The sequence below is a fragment of the Procambarus clarkii genome, chromosome 10 (genome assembly GCF_040958095.1).
Source record: "Procambarus clarkii isolate CNS0578487 chromosome 10, FALCON_Pclarkii_2.0, whole genome shotgun sequence".
In the NCBI taxonomy this organism is placed as follows: Eukaryota; Metazoa; Arthropoda; class Malacostraca; order Decapoda; family Cambaridae; genus Procambarus; species Procambarus clarkii.
Window position 1 is genome coordinate 36,931,303 of NC_091159.1, and position 20,000 is coordinate 36,951,302.

The 20,000-nt window shown below is 49.3% G+C and overlaps 2 protein-coding genes across 5 annotated transcripts in view; one reads left to right on the top strand and one right to left on the bottom strand.

The window, feature by feature from the left end:
- The window catches only part of LOC123745278 (RND transporter family member dispatched), a 225,995-nt gene that overhangs the window by 86,108 nt on the left and 119,887 nt on the right, over positions 1–20,000 (bottom strand). For all 4 annotated transcript variants that reach the window (XM_069321864.1, XM_069321865.1, XM_045725660.2 and 1 more), the window contains exon 2: positions 16,651–16,703. The gene's annotated coding sequence lies outside the window, so the exon portion shown is untranslated. The remainder of the gene's footprint in view (positions 1–16,650; positions 16,704–20,000) is intronic.
- On the top strand, positions 4,225–10,612 carry LOC138363298 (uncharacterized). Its single transcript, XM_069322312.1, has 2 exons — positions 4,225–4,467; positions 10,037–10,612. Exons 1-2 carry the CDS (start codon positions 4,225–4,227, stop codon positions 10,610–10,612), a joined length of 819 nt encoding a protein of 272 aa, XP_069178413.1.

A 20,000-nucleotide genomic window follows, 5' to 3' on the forward strand; every position in this document is an offset into this window, starting at 1 on the left:
GAGGCGGGCAGTGGTGGTGGTGTGCTGGTGGTGGGGGGCAGGGATGGTGGAGGGGGGCAGGGATGGTGGTGTGCTGGTGGTGGGGGGCAGTGGTGGTGGGGGGCAGGGATGGTGGAGGGGGGCAGTGGTGGAGGGGGGGCAGGGATGGTAGAGGGGGCAGGGATGGCAGGAAAGAGGGACTTAACTACAGACCAGTGTCACTGACGACCATAACCTACAAAGTACTCTAAAGAATAATAAAGTTAAGACTAGCTATACACCTGGAGAGAATTATAGTCTTAACTTTATTATTCTTTAGAGTACTTTGTAGGTTATGGTCGTCAGTGACACTGGTCTGTAGTTAAGTGCCTTTTCTCTATCTCCTTTCTTGTAAATTGGTACCACATTTGCCTTCTTCCAGCAGCTGGTCGAGGGACGCATTTGTAAGTGACTCACTTTATACACCTGAAGAGAATTACAACCACTTGGGCTGGACGGTACGGTCTCGCTTCATGCAGGTCGACGTTCAATCCCTGTCTGTCCAAGTGGTTGGGCACCATTCCTTCCCCCCGTCCCATCCCAAATCCTTATATCCTGACCCGCCCCTTCAAATGGGCTATATAGTCGTAATGGCTTGGTGCTTTTTCCCGATAGTTCCCTTCCCTGGAGAGAATTAGGTATGTAAACCTCATCAACATGGCTTTAGGGAAGGATAATCGTGCCTGACCAACCTACTCTACGATATGTCGACCAATCATTAGGCTCTACACGGCGAGTTAAGATAAAACAATTTATATATATATATATATATATATATATATATATATATATATATATATATATATATATATATATATATATATTAGTATATTTTGGTAGCAGTCTTTCTTGTAAACATATGTTGTTGAATATGACCAAAAGGGTAAGATTAATCATTCTAACACGAATCTTATCAATATTTCTTACGTTCTTCTTCACTGTCGAAAGTAATTAATAAATTAACTATCCAAAATCATTCTTTATTTCTGTTCTGATGCCTGAACGCATTTCGCAATGATTATTACAATTTTAAAGACTTAGTTTACACATAAAATACATCATACTTATACTCGTTTTGGGTGAGGTGATATGGTACAAACGTTTTGAGTGAGGTGACAGAGCATATGCCAGAACACGAAACAATGGGTATAAATTGGGTATGAAAACATAAGAATTCTTACGGGCTATTCATGCCCGTGCCACCTCTTGGGTGGCTTAATCTTAATCAATCATAAGAATTGAAGTAACTGCAGAACGCCTATTGGCCCTACTTCCTCTTGCTGCTAATGTGTTGGTTCGGGGTCTTGAAGTAGGTAGAATATAGTTGTGCATTAATTGGCTGTTGATTGCTGGTGTTGACTTTTTGATGTGTAGTGCCTCGCTGATGTCGAGTCTCCTGCTATCGCTGTATTTATCGATGATTTCTGTATTGCTTGTTAAGAATTCTCTAGTAATGGTCTGGTTGTGAGCCAGACCACAACCATACTTTCACAAGACCCTGTAAGCACAAGCTGAGTACACACACACACACACACACACACACACACACACACACACACACACACACACACAGAAGGGGCGAAAACAGAAGGGGCGTATACAGAAAGCGACAAGGAAATCTGCGAGGTACTGAATGCAAAATTCCATGGAGTGTTCACTACCGAGCCTGAGCAGCTCCCATTGTTAGAAGAGATTACCCAAGATGAAAGACTATCAGATATAGAGGTGACAGCAGAGGATGTAATGAAACAGTTGACAACACTGGATGCAAATAAAGCTGTTGGACCAGACAAAGTATCACCGTGGATACTTAAAGAGGCAGCGCAGGCTCTCAGCGTGCCTCTGGCAATGATCTTCAATGAGTCACTTATGTCGGGAGAATTGCCCAGTTGCTGGAAGAAGGCAAATGTCGTACCGATTTTCAAGAAGGGGGATAGGGAGGAGGCACTTAACTACAGACCCGTATCACTGACAAGCATCCCCTGCAAAATACTTGAAAGAATAATTAGGCTAAGACTTGTTGAGCACCTGGAGAGCATTGGGTTTGTAAACAAGCACCAACATGGGTTCTGGACAGGGAAATCATGCCTAACAAACCTTTTAGAATTCTATGATAAAGTAACAAGGATAAGGCAGGACAGAGAAGGCTGGGCAGACTGCATATTTCTTGACTGCCAAAAGGCCTTTGATACGGTACCGCACATGAGACTGCTATACAAACTTGAGAGGCAGGCAGGAGTAAGCGGAAAGGCCCTAGTATGGGTGAAGAACTACCTAACAGGAAGGAGCCAGAGGGTAATGGTAAGGGGCGAAAAGTCGGACTGGCGAACAGTAACAAGTGGAGTACCTCAAGGATCGGTGCTGGGACCAATCCTCTTTCTAATTTACGTAAATGATATGTTTACAGGAGTGGAGTCATACATGTCAATGTTTGCAGATGACGCAAAATTAATGAGAAGAGTTGTGACAGACGAGGATTGTAGGATCCTCCAAGAGGACTTAAACAGGCTGCAGAGATGGTCAGAGAAATGGCTACTGGAGTTTAACACCAGTAAATGTAAAGTTATGGAAATGGGATCAGGTGACAGGAGACCAAAGGGACAGTACACAATGAAGGGGAACAGCCTACCTGTAACGATTCGAGAAAGAGACCTGGGAGTGGATGTGACACCTAATCTAACTCCTGAGGCACATATAAATAGGATAACGACAGCAGCGTACTCTACACTGGCGAAAATTAGAACTTCATTCAGAAACCTAAATGAGGAAGCTTTTAGGGCGCTTTACACTGCCTACGTGAGACCCGTCTTAGAGTATGCCGCGCCATCATGGAGCCCCCACCTGAAGAAACACATAAAGAAACTGGAGAAGGTTCAGAGGTTTGCGACGAGGCTTGTCCCAGAGCTACGAGGGATGGGATATGAAGAGCGGCTGAAGGAACTGAACCTTACGACACTAGAGAAAAGAAGGGAGAGAGGAGATATGATAGGGACATATAAAATACTCAGGGGAATTGACAAAGTGGAAATAGATCAAATGTTCACACGTAATAATAACAGAACGAGGGGACATGGGTGGAAACTGGAAACTCAGATGAGTCACAGAGATGTTAGGAAGTTTTCTTTTAGCGTGAGAGTAGTAGAAAAATGGAATGCACTTGGGGAACAGGTTGTGGAAGCAAATACTATTCATACTTTTAAAACTAGGTATGATAGGGAAATGGGACAGGAGTCATTGCTGTAAACAACCGATAGCTAGAAAGGCGGGATCCAAGAGTCAATGCTCGATCCTGCAAGCACATATAGGTGAGTACATATAGGTGAGTACACACACACACACACACATTGTTTATCAAATAATCTAATTGGGGGGCCTCGTAGCCTGGTGGATAGCGCGCAGGACTCTTAATTCTGTGACGCGGGTTCGATTCCCGCACGAGGCAGAAACAAATGGGCAAAGTTTCTTTCACCCTGAATGCCCCTGTTACCTAGCAGTAAATAGGTACCTGGGAGTTAGCTTTGCAAGAATATAAGAACTCTTGTGTGTGTGTGTGTGTGTGTGTGTGTGTGTGTGTGTGTGTGTGTGTGTGTGTGTGTGTGTGTGTGTGGTGTGAAAAAAAAGTAGTGTAGTTAGTAAACAGTTGATTGACAGTTGAGGCGGGCCGAAAGAGCAAAGCTCAACCCCCGCAAACACAACTAGGTGAATACACACACACACACACACACACACACACACACACCACACACACACACACACACACACACACAAGAGTTCTTATATTCTTGCAAAGCCACTAGCACGCATAACGTTTCGGACAGGTTCTCAATCCTAATTTTTCCCCCAAACACGACCCGCCAAATCGTTTAACAACCCAGGTACCTATTCACTGCTGGGTGAACAGAAGCTACAGTTAAGGATTGGCGCCCAGTAAATCCTCCCCGGCTAGGATACGAACCCAGCCCAAAGCACTGGCGATGCACCGATCGAGTGATTTACCATTGCGCCACAGAGACTGCACGAGTGTTGATTACACAGACATAAATGTCCGTTTAGAAGAATAATGATGGTCGTATTGCCATTCGACGGGTGGAGGCGGCCATGACGGGCGCGTGGGACACCCTACGCACCTCCGGGGCTCTGGCAGCCCTGGAGAACAAGACCCGCCAGCCACAGCAGCTGGACGAGAATTAACAGACTGAACGCCAGATGGAAAGAGGAATCAATTACCAAGTGGAGAGAGAAGTAGAGGTGAGCCGGGTAGCGGTGGAGGGCGCCCCCTCGGAAGCCCGCAGGGGGCCTGCCATCTTCAAGCTGAGCTACAAAGTGCATCCCACCGTTGCCGCCAATACCACACCCGCCGCCACCTCCATCATACCTACCCCCGCTTCTGCCTCACTTACCACCAACAATACCACCACTACTATTATTACCACCGGAGGGAGCACGGAGGTGTGTGTAGGTAGTGGTGCAAGGGGGATAGTAATTGAGTGTGTACTCACCTAGTTGAACCTGCGGGGGTTGAGCTATGGCTTTTTGGGCCCGCCTCTCAACTGTGAATCAACTGGTGTACAGATTTCTGAGCCTACTGGGCTCTATCATATCTACATTTGAAACTGTGCATGGAGTCAGCCTCCAGCACATCACTGCCTAATGCATTCCATCTGTTAACTACTCTGACACTGAAAAAGTTAGTCCCTGTGGTTCATTTGGGGTACTCAGTTTTCACCTGTGTACACACACACCACACACACCACACACACACACCACACACACACACACACACACACTACACAAGAGGAAAACAACAGTGAAAGAACAGGCGATGGAACTTAGAACGGGTGAGGACAGGTATACAGAGAACGACAAGGTGTGTGAAGAACTCAACAAGAGGTTCCAAGTGGTCTTCACAACAGAAGAAGATGAGGTCACTGCGCTAGGAGAGGTGGCAGTAAACCAGGCGGCCTTGGAAGAGTTCGAAATTACAAGAGATGAGGTCAAGACACACTTGTTGGATCTGGATGTGAGAAAGGCTGTTGGTCCAGACGGAATCTCACCATGGGTATTGAAACAGTGTGCAGAGGCACTTTGCTTGCCACTCTCCGTAGTGTATAGATGGTCACTGGGGACAGGAGACCTACCAGAAATATGGAAGACGGCTAATGTAGTCCCGATATACAAAAGCTGTTGGCTGTTGGTCCAGCCATCCTGGTCCACAAAGGGTATTGGTCCAGACAGAATCTTCCCATGGGTATTGAAAGAGTGTGCAGAGACACTGTGCCTGCCACTCTCCATAGTGTATAGTAGGTTATTGGAGACGGGATACCTACCAGAAATATGGAAGATGGCTAAGGTAGTCCCAATATACAAAAAGGGCGACAGACAAGAGGCACTGAACTACAGGCCAGTGTCCTTAACTTGTATACCATGCAAGGTAATAGAGAAGATCGTGAGAAAAAACTACTAAACACACCTGGAGAAAAGGGACTTTGTGACAAATCGCCAACATGGGTTCAGGGAGCGTAAATCTTGCCCTATTGGCTTAACAGAATTCTCCGACCAAGTCACAAAGATTAAGCAAGAAAGAGAAGGCTGGGCGGACTGCATTTTTCTTGGACTGTCGGAAGGCCTTTGACACAGTACCCCATAAGAGGCTGGTTCATAAGCTGGAGAGGCAGGCAGGTGTAACTGGCAAGGTGCTCCATTGGATAAGGGAGTACCTAAGCAATAAGCAGAGAGTTACAGTGAGAGGTGAGACCTCAATTTGGTGTGAAGTCACCAGTGGAGTACCACAGGGCTCTGTACTCGGACCTATCCTGTTTCTGATATACGTAAATGATCTGCCAGAGGGTATAAACTCATTCCTCTTAATGTTTGCTGACGATGCCAAAATTATGAGAAAGATTAAGACAGAGGAGGACTGCTTGAGGCTTCAAAAAGATCTGGTCAAACTGAAGGAATGGTCGAACAAATGGTTGTTAAGAGTTTATCCCAACCAAATGTAATGTAATGAAGATAGGTGTAGGGAGCAGGAAGCCAGATACAAGATATCATTTGGGAGATGAAATTCCTCAAGAGTCAGAGAGAAAGACTTGGGGGTTGATATCATGGCAGACCTGTCCCCTGAAGCCCATATCAAGAGGATAACATCAGCGGCATATGCCAGATTTGCCAACATAAGAACGGCCTTTAGAAACTTGTGTAAGGAATGATTCAGAACTTTCTATACCACATGTCAGACCAGTCCTGGAGTATGCAGCTCCAGCATGGAGTCCATATCTAGTCAAGCCTAAGATTAAACTGGAAAAGTTCAAAGGTTTGCAACCATACTAGTACTCGAATCGAGAGGTATGAGCTACGAGGAGAGACTACTGGAATTAAACCTCACTTCGCTGGAAGACACAAGAGTTTGGGGGGACATGATCACCATATACAAGATTCTCAAAGGAATTGATAGGGTAGATAAAGAGTAGTTGACACAGGTGCAAATTGAGTGTCCACATGAGCCACAGAGATATTAGAAAGAACTTTTTTAGTGTCAGAGTAGATGACAAATGGAATGCATTAGGAAGTGATGTGGTGGAGGCAGACTCCATACACAGTTTCAAATGTAGATATGATAGAGCCCAATAGGCTCATGAAACTGTACATCAGTTGATTGACAGTTGAAAGGCTGGGCCAAAGAGCCAGAGCTCAACCCCCGCAAGCACAACTAGGTTACCTTGAAGTGTTTCCGGGGCTTAGCGTCCCCGCGGCCCGGTCGTCGACTCCTTGTTGCTGGACTGGTCAACCCGGCTGTTCGACGCGGCTGCTCGCAGCTGGACGTACGAATCACAGCCTCGTTGATCAGGTATCCTTTGATGGTGCTTACCAAGTTCTCTCTTGAAACTGTGAGGGGTCTGTCAGTTATGCCCCTTATGTGTAGTGGAAGCGTGTTGAACAGTCTCGGGCCTGTGATGTTGATAGAGTTCTCTCTCAGAGTACCTGTTGCACCTCTGCTTTTCAACGGGGGTATTCTGCACATCCTGCCATGCCTTCTGGTCTCATGTGATGTTATTTCTGTGTGCAGGTTTGGCACCAGCCCCTCTAATATTTTATACGTGTAAATTATTATGTATCTCTCCCGCCTACGCTCAAGGGAGTACAGATTTAGGCTCTTTAGTCGGTCCCAATAGTTTAGATGTTTTACTGAGTGGATTCTAGCAGTAAAGGATCTCTGCACGCTCTCCAGGTCAGCAATTTCTCCAGCTTTGAAAGGGGCTGTCATTGTGCAGCAGTACTCCACTCTAGAGAGCACTAGCGTCTTGAAAATTATCATCATCGGTATAGCATCTCTAGTGTGAAAAGTTCTTGTTATCTAACCTATAATTTTTCTTGCAGTTGTGACGGCTACTTAATTGTGTTCTTTAAAGGTAAGGTCTCCCGACATGAGTACATCCAAATCCTTTACATTGCCTTTTCGTTCTATGTTATGATTTGGCTGAGTTTTGTACGTGGTTTCCGTTTTTATATTTTAATTTTTTCCGTAGCGCATGAGCTGTAACTTATCTTCGTTAAACACCATATTATTTTCTGTAGCCCATAGAAAGACCTGATTTCCATCTGATTGGAGGTTTGCCGTGTCCTCTATGTTGCCTACTCTCATGAAAATCCTAGTGTCATCTGCAAAGGATGATACAGTGCTATAGATTATATCCTTGTCTAGGTCCGATATGAAGATGAGAAAAAGTACTGGAGCAAGCACAGTACCCTGGGGGACTGAGCTTTTCACGGTTGATGGACCGGATTTTATTTTATTGACTATTACACATTGGGTTCTGTTAGTCAGGAAATTGTAGATCCATCTGCCTATTTTTCCGGTAATTCCTTTTGAACGCATTTTATGTGCAATAACACCATAGTCACATTTATTAAAGGCTTTTGCGAAATCTGTGTAAATAATGTCAACGTTTTGTTTGTCTTTCATGGCATCTAATGCCATGTCATAGTGGTCCAGCAACTGTGACAGGCAAGAGCGCCCTGTTCTGAAACCATGTTGTCCGGGGTTATGGAGATTCTTTGATTCCATGTATTTTGTGATCTTACTTCTTAGCCCTCTCAAAGATTTTTATGATGTATGATGTCAGTGCTATCGGTCTGTCATTTTCTGCCTCTGCCTTATTTCCTCCCTTATGGAGTGGTGCTATCTCTGCTGTTTTTAGTATGTCAGGGATAACGCCAGTATCTAGGCTTTGTCTCCAAAGAATGTGAAGGGCCTGCGATAGTGTTTTTACAGTTCTTGGTGAATATAGAGTTCCAAGAATGTGGGCCTGGTGCAGAGTGCATAGGCATACTGTTTATGGCTTACCTGGTTGATGGGGTTCTGGGAGTTCTTCTACTCCTCAAGCCCGGCCCGAGGCCAGGCTCGACTTGTGCCTTCTTCAAAATCCAGTGGGGATAAGGTGACGTCTGATATATGATTTGATGTTGGTATCATATGCATGAAAAATTTATTTGGGTTATCAATCTTTAGTGTGTTTAGTGGTTCGCTGAAAACAGTCGTACTGCTTCCTCAGTATCTCGCTTATTTCTTTGTTGTCATCAGTGAAAGTTCTATCTCCCTTTCGCAGGAGCCCGATACTGGATGTGTGTTTTTGATTTTGATTATCAGCGTATATAGGCGAGTACAAACATTATTTTATTATGTACGTCAGTTAGGGGGCCTGATAGCTGAGTGGACAGCGTTCTTGACTGTTCGATCGGGTCCAGGCTCGATCCCCGGGGATGGCAGGAACAAAATGGGCAGAGTTTCTTTCACCCTGATGCACCTGTTACCTAGCAGTAAATAGGTACCTGGGAGTTAGACAACTGTTGCAGGCTGGTTTCTGGGGGTTGCAAGCACAACTAGGTGAATACCCCCCCCCCCCCACACACACACGCGTGCGCGCTGCTTGTAGGGAACAAGGCAGCCCAGGACCCACTCAGACATACAAGGTCAATGTCGCCAGCCGCCACCCCGCCGCCACCCCCCCCCCCCGCCGCCACCCCGCCGCCACCCCGCCGCCACCCCGCCGCCGCCACCCCGCCGCCACCAGACTCTCCGACACAAACCAAGTCATTTACAGAGAGGGGGGAGGGGGGCTGGGGAGGTGGGAGGGGGGGATCGGAACTAGGAGCAGAAAGCGCCAAGCCATTACGACTATGCTGCACTTGGAAGGTGTCACGCTTTGGAATGGGACGGGGGGAAGGAATGGTGCCCAACCACTTGGACGGTCGGGGATTGAACGCAGACCCGCATGAAACGAGACCGTCGCTCTACCGTCCAGCTCACGAGAGGGAAACTTCACCCTCAAGGGCAGAAAAGTTGTAAGGTCAATGAACTCATTATTTTTTATGTATGTGTTGTGTGGGTGTTGTACACCACTGTGTGTGTGTGTGTGTGTGTGTGTGTGTGTGTGTGTGTGTGTGTGTGTGTGTGTGTGTGTGTCAGTGTTGTGTGTGTGTCAGTGTTGTGTGTGGGTGGGCTCCTCGCTCACGACCTGTGCTCTTAAACACAAATGTGCTTCAAGCTCGCAGGTGTACGGGTCACACCAGACACCCGGCCAGGTGTACGGGTGACACCAGGCCAGGTGTACGGGTGACACCAGGCCAGGTGTACGGGTGACACCAGACACCCGGCCAGGTGTACGGGTGACACCAGACACTCGGCCAGGTGTACGGGTGACACCAGTCATCCGGCCAGGTGTACGGGTGACACTAGACACCCGGCCAGGTGTACGGGTGACACCAGACATCCGGCCAGGTGTACGGGTGACACCAGACACCCGGCCAGGTGTACGGGTGACACCAGACACCCGGCCAGGTGTACGGGTGACACTAGACACCCGGCCAGGTGTACGGGTGACACCAGACATCCGGCCAGGTGTACGGGTGACACCAGACATCCGGCCAGGTGTACGGGTGACACCAGACACCCGGCCAGGTGTACGGGTGACACCAGACACCCGGCCAGGTGTACGGGTGACACCAGACACCCGGCCAGGTGTACGGGGTGACACCACACACCCGGCCAGGTGTACGGGTGACACCAGACACCCGGCCAGGTGTACGGGTGACACCAGACACCCGGCCAGGTGTACGGGTGACACCAGACACCCGGCCAGGTGTACGGGTGACACCAGACACCCCGCCAGGTGTACGGGTGACACCAGACACCCCGCCAGGTGTACGGGTGACACCAGACATCCGGCCAGGTGTACGGGTGACACCAGACATCCGGCCAGGTGTACGGGTGACACCAGACACCCGGCCAGGTGTACGGGTGACACCAGACACCCGGCCAGGTGTACGGGTGACACCAGACACCCGGCCAGGTGTACGGGTGACACCAGACACCCGGCCAGGTGTACGGGTGACACCAGACATCCGGCCAGGTGTACGGGTGACACCAGACACCCGGCCAGGTGTACGGGTGACACCAGACACCCCGCCAGGTGTACGGGTGACACCAGACACCCGGCCAGGTGTACGGGTGACACCAGACACCCCGCCAGGTGTACGGGTGACACCACACACCCGGCCAGGTGTACGGGTGACACCAGGCCAGGTGTACGGGTGACACCAGACACCCGGCCAGGTGTACGGGGTGACACCACACACCCGGCCAGGTGTACGGGTTACACCACACACCCGGCCAGGTGTACGGGTGACACCAGACACCCGGCCAGGTGTACGGGTGACACCAGACACCCGGCCAGGTGTACGGGTGACACCAGACACCCGGCCAGGTGTACGGGTGACACCAGACACCCGGCCAGGTGTACGGGTGACACCAGACACCCGGCCAGGTGTACGGGTGACACCAGGCCAGGTGTACGGGTGACACCAGGCGAAAGGTTCCAACCAATAAAAGACAAACTAACCTACAGTATACTGGACTAGCCATCACAGTTTTCTCGGCCAGAGAGCTTTAATTAAGGTAAGAATGTGACCAATCCGGAGAGTGATTGAGGCTGACAATGTACAAGAGGTGAGGTGGATGCACTACTGACCTTCTGGGACCTCCAGCAGCGCACACGTTCTCACCTAAAGCGAGCTAGAGAGCGCCATCTGTGAGCGGTAAGATTAAAGGTCAGACTATGCTGGGCGTCGCGCGCCATCACCACCAGGCGTGGTTAGGGACGTGTCAACTGGTTACAAGTCGCATCGTGCACATGACGGCCCGTCAAGGTATTCTAAAACCTACCCAACCCGACCCAGGCTAACCTACCCGACCCAGGCTAACCTACCTGACCCAGCCTAAGCTACCCGACCCAGCCTAACCTACCCGACCCAGGCTAACCTAACCTACCCGACCCAGCCTAAGCTACCCGACCCAGCCTTACCTACCCGACCCAGGCTAATCTAACCTACCCGACCCAGCCTAACTTACCCGACCCAGCCTAAGTTACCCGACCCAGCCTAACCTACCCGACCCAGGCTAACCTAACCTACCCGACCCAGCCTAAGCTACCCGACCCAGCCTTACCTACCCGACCCAGGCTAATCTAACCTACCCGACTCAGCCTAACTTACCCGACCCAGCCTAAGTTACCCGACCCAGCCTAACCTACCCGACCCAGGCTAACCTAACCTACCCGACCCAGCCTAACTTACCCGACCCAGCCTAAGTTACCCGACCCAGCCTAACCTACCCGACCCAGGCTAACCTAACCTACCCGACCCAGGCTAACCTAACCTACCCGACCCAGCCTAACCTACCCGACCCAGCCTAACCTACCCGACCCAGCCTAACCTACCCATCACAGCCTAACCTACCCGACCCAGCCTAACCTACCCATCACAGCCTAACCTAACAAAAGGCGGTTTTACGAAACCGAAAACAGAGCTTTGTCTAATGTACGATTTGACCACAAAGGTTGTCAGTCAACGGGTCCTCTTGTCTGTTGTAATACTGGAGCCACTTCGTACACCTGTATCATGCCCCTCGTACACCTGTATCATGCCCCTCGTACACCTGTATCATGTCCCTCGTACACCTGTATCATGCCCCCGTACACCTGTATCATGCCCTTCGTACACCTGTATCATGCACCTCGTACACCTGCATCATGCACCTCGTACACCTTTATCATGCCCCTGGTACACCTGTATCATGCACCTGGTACACGCTGGTGTCAGGTGTACTCGTCCCTCAAGCCTGCCTCACACCTACACCTGCCTCACACACCCAACACGCGCCTAAGATGATTCAATCCATTATGTTGATCAGAGTTCGTGTTGGACACCACCCTCAGTGACGAGCAGAGAGGGGGGGAGGGGGAGGCCAAGGGAAGGGGTAATCTTCTTGAGGTTATCTTGATATGATTTCGGGGCTTTTAGTGTCCCCGCGGCCCGGTCCTCGACCAGGCCTCCACCCCCAGGAAGCAGCCCGTGACAGCTAACACCCAGGTACCTATTTTACTGCTAGGTAACAGGGGCATAGGGTGAAAGAAACTCTGCCCATTGTTTCTCGCCGTCGCCTGGGATCGAACCCAGGACCACAGGATCACAAGTCCAGTGTGCTGTTCGCTCGGCCGACCGGGTCCTTGGGAGGAGCGGGGTGGGAGGGTGATCTTCAAATATATACTTGTCTATTATAGACAAGTTATGATAAGTAGAATTATACTACAAATTTAACAGCTATCAGTGCCCAACGTTTTAATAAGAGTTTGTTTTAGTTTTCTTTAGGACATTTTCAAGGTGATGGTTGTGCGAGACTGGCGAGGAGGTTCACCAGGGTCCACACAGCAGCGTACTCCGTTGTACTCGCTTGATCAGTGCTGACCCAACCCTGGTCATGTTAGGCACATACTGAACAGCAATTCCTGTTAAAAATTGTGTTAAGTTAGCTCCAAGAGTCTGGCCTTTAACTTCGATTAGACATTCTAATTTATAGATATACAATATACACACCTTTCACCATTTGGCCAAAAGTGTCCATGTTACATGATGCAAATGTCGAGATACACAGCCGCTTCCAAGAAATTTTCTTCTGATTATTTTTAGAATAAAGAGAAAACCCCCACCGTATAAAATATAGTGATTTATGAAACTACCAATATAAGTCAAAATGATAATCAATTATATAGAGCAGGAAAAACCTGTAAGTTGTTCAAGACCCAAGTGTAAAGCGACACACTGACACCATCCGCAAAATAACTAAAAACTTGCACAACACTGGCTAGAAACACACACACACACACACATTTAAAGGGTTGCCATTTCAGATGAGACAAGCAAGAACAGTCGTGGGTATGAGAGCCCTTTTGTGGGACGGTTGGTGGTGGTCCAGCCACGCTCTCCCACCAGCACACCACCACCACCACACCACACTAATGATGAACACAGCACCAGGTACCTATGGACGACCATCAGAGTGGTCGTCCATAGGTACCTTGCCTCTGCACGTGTGTCAGTGGGCTCAAGCTTCACATGCTGCACAAAGCAGCGCGGGAGATTATATATATATATATATATATATATATATATATATATATATATATATATATATATATGTCGTACCTAGTAGCCAGAACGCACTTGTCAGCCTACTATGCATGGCCCGATTTGCCTAATAAGCCAAGTTTTCATGAATTAATGTTTTTTCGTCTACCTAACCTACCTAACCTAACCTAACCTAGCTTTTTTTGGCTACCTAACCTAACCTTACCTATAAATATAGGTTAGGTTAGGTTAGGTAGGGTTGGTTAGGTTCGGTCATATATCTACGTTAATTTTAACTCCAATAAAAAAAAATTGACCTCATGCATAGAGAAAAGGGTTGCTTTATCATTTCATAAGAAAAAAATTATAGTAAATATATTAATTCAGGAAAACTAGGCTTATTAGGCAAATCGGGCCTTGAATAGTAGGCTGAGAAGTGAGTTCTGGCTACTAGGTACGACATATATATATATATATATATATATATATATATATATATATATATATATATATATATATATATATTATATATATATGTGTGTGTGTGTGTGTGTGTGTGTGTGTGTGTGTGTGTGTGGTGTGTGTGTGTGTGTGTGCGCTAACAAAAATATTTGTTTGGCGTCTGTAGATGTTGAAATATGCCACAACGTCCTGAATAATGCGCCCTTTGTGTTTATTCATTACAGCAGGTAAACTAACTGGTTTTCTCTCCGACATTTCTGGGAAATAATTCAGCCCATTATAAGGCCAAATTGATTATACTAAGCGACTCTCCTTCCTTGTTCAACCACCTGGACAAAAAAAAACTACATTTTTGTGAGGCTCTGAATGGTTATTAAGGTTTCAATAATATTCTACTGGTAAACTGACAAGTAAACCTTTGTCCTAAACGGAGACTATTCTGAAGTTATAGGGAGAAGGTACTAAACCACAGACCAGTAAAAGACAGGCAAAGGTAACTGGAAGAGCATTTACATGAGTAAGAGAGTACCTAACAGACAGGAATCTGAGAGTGAAAGTGAGGGTCGAGAAGTAGGACTGGCGTAGAGTAACAAGCGGAGTACCTCAGGTATCGGTGCTGGTTATCTTACCTTGTCATGATTTCGTGGCTCAACGTCCCCGCTCTTCGTTGCTGGACTGGTCAACCAGGCTATTGGACGCGGCTGTTCGCAGTCTGACGTAGGAGTCACCGCCTGGTTGATCAGGTATCCATTGGAGGTGTTTATCCAGTTCTCTCTTGAATACTGTGAGAGGTCGGCCAGTTATGCCCCTTATGTGTAGTGGAAGCGTGTTGAACAGTCTCGGGCCTCTGATGTTGATAGTTCTCTCTCAGAGTACCTGTTGCACCTCAGCTCTTCAACGGGGGTATTCTGCACATCCTGCCATGCCTTCTGGTCTCATGTGATGTTATGGCTGTGTGCAGGTTTGGGACCAGCCCCTCGACTATTTTCCATGTGTAAATTATTATGTATCTCTCCCGCCTCCGCTCAAGGGAGTACAGATTTAGACTCTTTAGTCGGTTCAAGTAGTTTAGATGTTTTACTGAGTGGATTCTAGCAGTAAAGGATCTCTGCACGCTCTCTAGGTCAGCAATTTCTCCAGCTTTGAAAGGGGCTGTCATTGTGTAGCAGTACTCCACTCTAGAGAGCACAAGCGTCTTGAAGAGTATCATCATCGGTATAGCATCTCTAGTGTGAAAAGTTCTTGTTATCCAACCTGTCATTTTTCTTGCAGTTGTGACGGCTACTTTATTGTGTTCTTTGAAGGTAAGGTCTTCCGACACGAGTACACCCAGATCCTTTACATTGCCTTTTTCGTTCTGTTATGATTTGACTGCGTTTGGTTTCCTACGTGGTTTCCGATTTTATATTCTAATTTTGTTTTCTCTGGGACCCAAGCTATTTTTCATTTATGTTCATGACCAATCACAGGAGTGGCATCTCTATGTCAATGTTTTCTGATGATGCAAAATTTATGACGAGTTGAGACATAATGACAGTGATACTGCAAGATGTCTTAGACGAGCTGCAGAGTTGGTCCGAGCGATGGCTATTAAAATTTAACACAAGTAAGTGTAAGGTGATGGAAATTGGAACAGATGGCACTAAACAAGAAGCATGGAACACAATGAAGGGAAACTACCATACTGTAACGACTACACAAAAATACCTGGGAGTGGGTATAACACCAAACCTAACTCCAGAAGGATCATATAAACAGGAAAACATTAGCTGCTTGCTCCACAGTGGTAAAGGTGAGACCATCATTCACGAAACTAAATAAGGAAGCATTTAGATAACTGTACACCGCCTATGGTAGACTAGTGGCAGAGTTTGCTGCCCGTCATGGAGTCCTCTTTTTACAAAACATGCCAAGAAAACTAGCAAAGGTTCAGAGTTTTGTAAGGAGGGTCGTCCCCAGATTGTGAGGGATGGGGTATGGAGACACACTGAAAGATCTAGACGACGCTCCCAGGAGATGGGGAGGGGTGGGGGGGGGAGGGAGGGGGGAGGGAGGGGGGGGAGGGAGGGAGAGAGAGAGAGAGAGAGAGAGAGAGAGAGAGAGAGAGAGAGAGAGAGAGAGAGAGAGAGAGAGAGAGAGAGAGAGAGAGAGAGAGAGAGAGAGAGAGGAGGAGGAGGAGATAGAGAAAGATAAGATGAGAGAGAAAAGAGAAAGAGATAGAAATACTTAGTGGGATTGACAATGTGGAAAAAGAGAAAATGCTGAATCAAGTGGAATAGAGGGAGATGGCATGGATGGAAGGTTGAGAGTCGCATGTGTCAGCTGTTAGAAAGTTGTCAGCGTAATAGTGGGCACACGGAATGAACTAAAGGAGTATAGGTTATAGAGACAAACTACATTCATAATTTCCAACGAAGATGTGAGAGAGGAATACGGCAGTAGTCACTGTTTCAGACAACCAGCGGCTAGAAAGACGGGGGTCCAAGAGCTAAAGCTCGCTCCAGCAAGCACAAATAGGTAATTATACGTACAATATATTCATATACTGCCCGCGGGTACTTAGAAGAACTGATGCCACAAGAGGCTACAAGCAGAGTGCCACACGCGGGGCTCTCCGCCTACAAGTGACCTTGTATTAGAGAGGTCAACACGGCATTTCGTCATTTGAGGCATGAATGTTGTAGCCGTAGCCGAGGATTACAGTCTTACCGGTACAAGGGATGGGCTTCGGCTTCGGCTTCTTCGAACACGTCCGTCTGGAACTGGACAAAACAAGGAATTAGATTTTGGTATGATTTATCACAAACATGAACGTTTGTGCTTCTCACACAACCAATATGTACACATGTGACCGCACACATTATGGGATGTGAGGAACCAACAGGTGTGAGGAACCAACAGGTGGGAGGAACCAACAGGTGGGAGAAACCAACAGGTGGGAGGAACCAACAGGTGGGAGGAACCAACAGGTGGAAGGAACCAACAGGTGGGAGGAACCAACAGGTGGGAGGAACCAACAGATGTGAGGAACCAACAGGTGTGAGGAACCAACAGGTGGGAGGAACCAACAGGTGGGAGAAACCAACAGGGGGAGGAACCAACAGGTGGGAGGAACCAACAGGTGGGAGGAACCAACAGGTGGAAGGAACCAACAGGTGAGAGGAACCAACAGGTGGGAGGAACCAACAGGTGGAAAACCAACAGGTAGGAGGAACCAACAGGTGGAAGGAACCAACAGGTGGGAGGAACCAACAGGTGGGAGGAACCAACAGGTGGAAAACCAACAGGTAGGAGGAACCAACAGGTGTGAGGAACCAACAGGTGTGAGGAACCAACAGGTGGGAGGAACCAACAGGTGGGAGGAACCAACAGGTGGGAGGAACCAACAGGTGGGAGGAACCAACAGGTGGAAGGAACCAACAGGTAGGAGGAACCAACAGGTGGGAGGAACCAACGGGTGTGAGGAACCAACAGGTGTGAGGAACCAACAGGTGTGAGGAACCAACAGGAGTGAGGAACCAACAGGTGTGAGGAACCAACAGGTGGGAGGAACCAACAGGTGGAAGGAACAAACAGGTGGGAGGAACCAACGGGTGTGAGGAACCAACGGGTGTGAGGAACCAACGGGTGGGAGGAACCAACAGGTGGGAGGAACCAACAGGTGTGAGGAACCAACGGGTGGGAGGAACCAACAGGTGGGAGGAACCAACGGGTGGGAGGAACCAACGGGTGGGAGGAACCAACGGATGTGAGGAACCAACAGGTGTGAGGAACCAACGGGTGGGAGGAACCAACAGGTGTGAGGAACCAACGGGTGGGAGGAACCAACGGGTGGGAGGAACCAACGGATGTGAGGAACCAACAGGTGTGAGGAACCAACGGGTGGGAGGAACCAACAGGTGTGAGGAACCAACGGGTGGGAGGAACCAACGGGTGGGAGGAACCAACGGATGTGAGGAACCAACAGGTGTGAGGAACCAACGGGTGGGAGGAACCGACAGGTGTGAGGAACCAACGGGTGGGAGGAACCAACGGGTGTGAGGAACCAACAGGTGGGAGGAACCAACAGGTGTGAGGAACCAACGGGTGGAGGAACCAACGGGTGGGAGGAACCAACGGATGTGAGGAACAAACAGGTGGGAGGAACCAACGGGTGGGAGGAACCAACGGGTGGGAGGAACCAACGGGTGGGAGGAACCAACAGGTGGGAGGAACCAACGGGTGGGAGGAACCAACAGGTGGGAGGAACCGACAGGTGTGAGGAACCAACGGGTGGGAGGTACCAACGGGTGGGAGGAACCAACGGATGTGAGGAACAAACAGGTGGGAGGAACCAACGGTGGGAGGAACCAACAGGTGGGAGGAACCAACAGGTGTGAGGAACCAACGGGTGGGAGGAACCAACGGGTGGGAGGAACCAACGGATGTGAGGAACAAACAGGTGGGAGGAACCAACGGGTGGGAGGAACCAACGGGTGGGAGGAACCAACAGGTGGGAGGAACCAACGGGTGGGAGGAACCAACAGGTGGGAGGAACCGACAGGTGTGAGGAACCAACAGGTGTGAGGAACCAACAGGTGGGAGGAACCAACAGGTGTGAGGAACCAACAGGTGGGAGGAACCAACAGGTGGGAGGAACCAACGGGTGTGAGGAACCAACGGGTGGGAGGAACCAACGGGTGGGAGGAACCAACAGGTGGGAGGAACCAACAGGTGGGAGGAACCAACAGGTGGGAGGAACCAACAGGTGGGAGGAACCAACAGGTGGGAGGAACCAACGGGTGGGAGGAACCAACGGGTGGGAGGAACCAACGGGTGGGAGGAACCAACGGGTGGGAGGAACCAACGGGTGGGAGGAACCAACGGGTGGGAGGAACCAACGGGTGGGAGGAACCAACAGGTGGGAGGAACCAACAGGTGTGAGGAACCAACAGGTGTGAGGAACCAACGGTTGGGAGGAACCAACAGGTGGGAGGAACCAACAGGTGGGAGGAACCAACAGGTGGGAGGAACCAACAGGTGGGAGGAACCAAAAGGTGGGAGGAACCAACAGGTGGGAGGAACCAACAGGTGGGAGGAACCAACAGGTGGGAGGAACCAACAGGTGGGAGGAACCAACAGGTGTGAGGAACCAACAGGTGTGAGGAACCAACAGGTGGGAGGAACCAACGGGTGGGAGGAACCAACGGGTGGGAGGAACCAACAGGTGTGAGGAACCAACGGGTGGGAGGAACCAACGGGTGGGAGGAACCAACGGGTGGGAGGAACCAACGGGTGGGAGGAACCAACAGGTGTGAGGAACCAACGGGTGGGAGGAACCAACGGGTGGGAGGAACCAACAGGTGTGAGGAACCAACGGGTGGGAGGAACCAACGGGTGGGGAACCAACGGGTGGGAGGAACCAACGGGTGGGAGGAACCAACAGGTGTGAGGAACCAACGGGTGGGAGGAACCAACGGGTGGGAGGAACCAACGGGTGGGAGGAACCAACAGGTGTGAGGAACCAACAGGTGTGAGGAACCAACGGGTGGGAGGAACCAACGGGTGGGAGGAACCAACAGGTGTGAGGAACCAACGGGTGGGAGGAACCAACGGGTGGGAGGAACCAACAGGTGTGAGGAACCAACGGGTGGGAGGAACCAACAGGTGTGAGGAACCAACGGGTGGGAGGAACCAACAGGTGTGAGGAACCAACGGGTGGGAGGAACCAACGGGTGGGAGGAACCAACAGGTGTGAGGAACCAACGGGTGGGAGGAACCAACGGGTGGGAGGAACCAACAGGTGTGAGGAACCAACGGGTGGGAGGAACCAACGGGTGGGAGGAACCAACAGGTGTGAGGAACCAACGGGTGGGAGGAACCAACAGGTGTGAGGAACCAACGGGTGGGAGGAACCAACGGGTGGGAGGAACCAACAGGTGTGAGGAACCAACAACTTAAAGAGGCTGCCTTTGTCTACCTTGCCTATTCTCCTCAGTATCTTATATGTTTTGATCATGTCTTCTCTTACTTTTGTCCTGAAAAGTTGTGAGGAGGGGAACTAGAGGTCCATCAGCCTA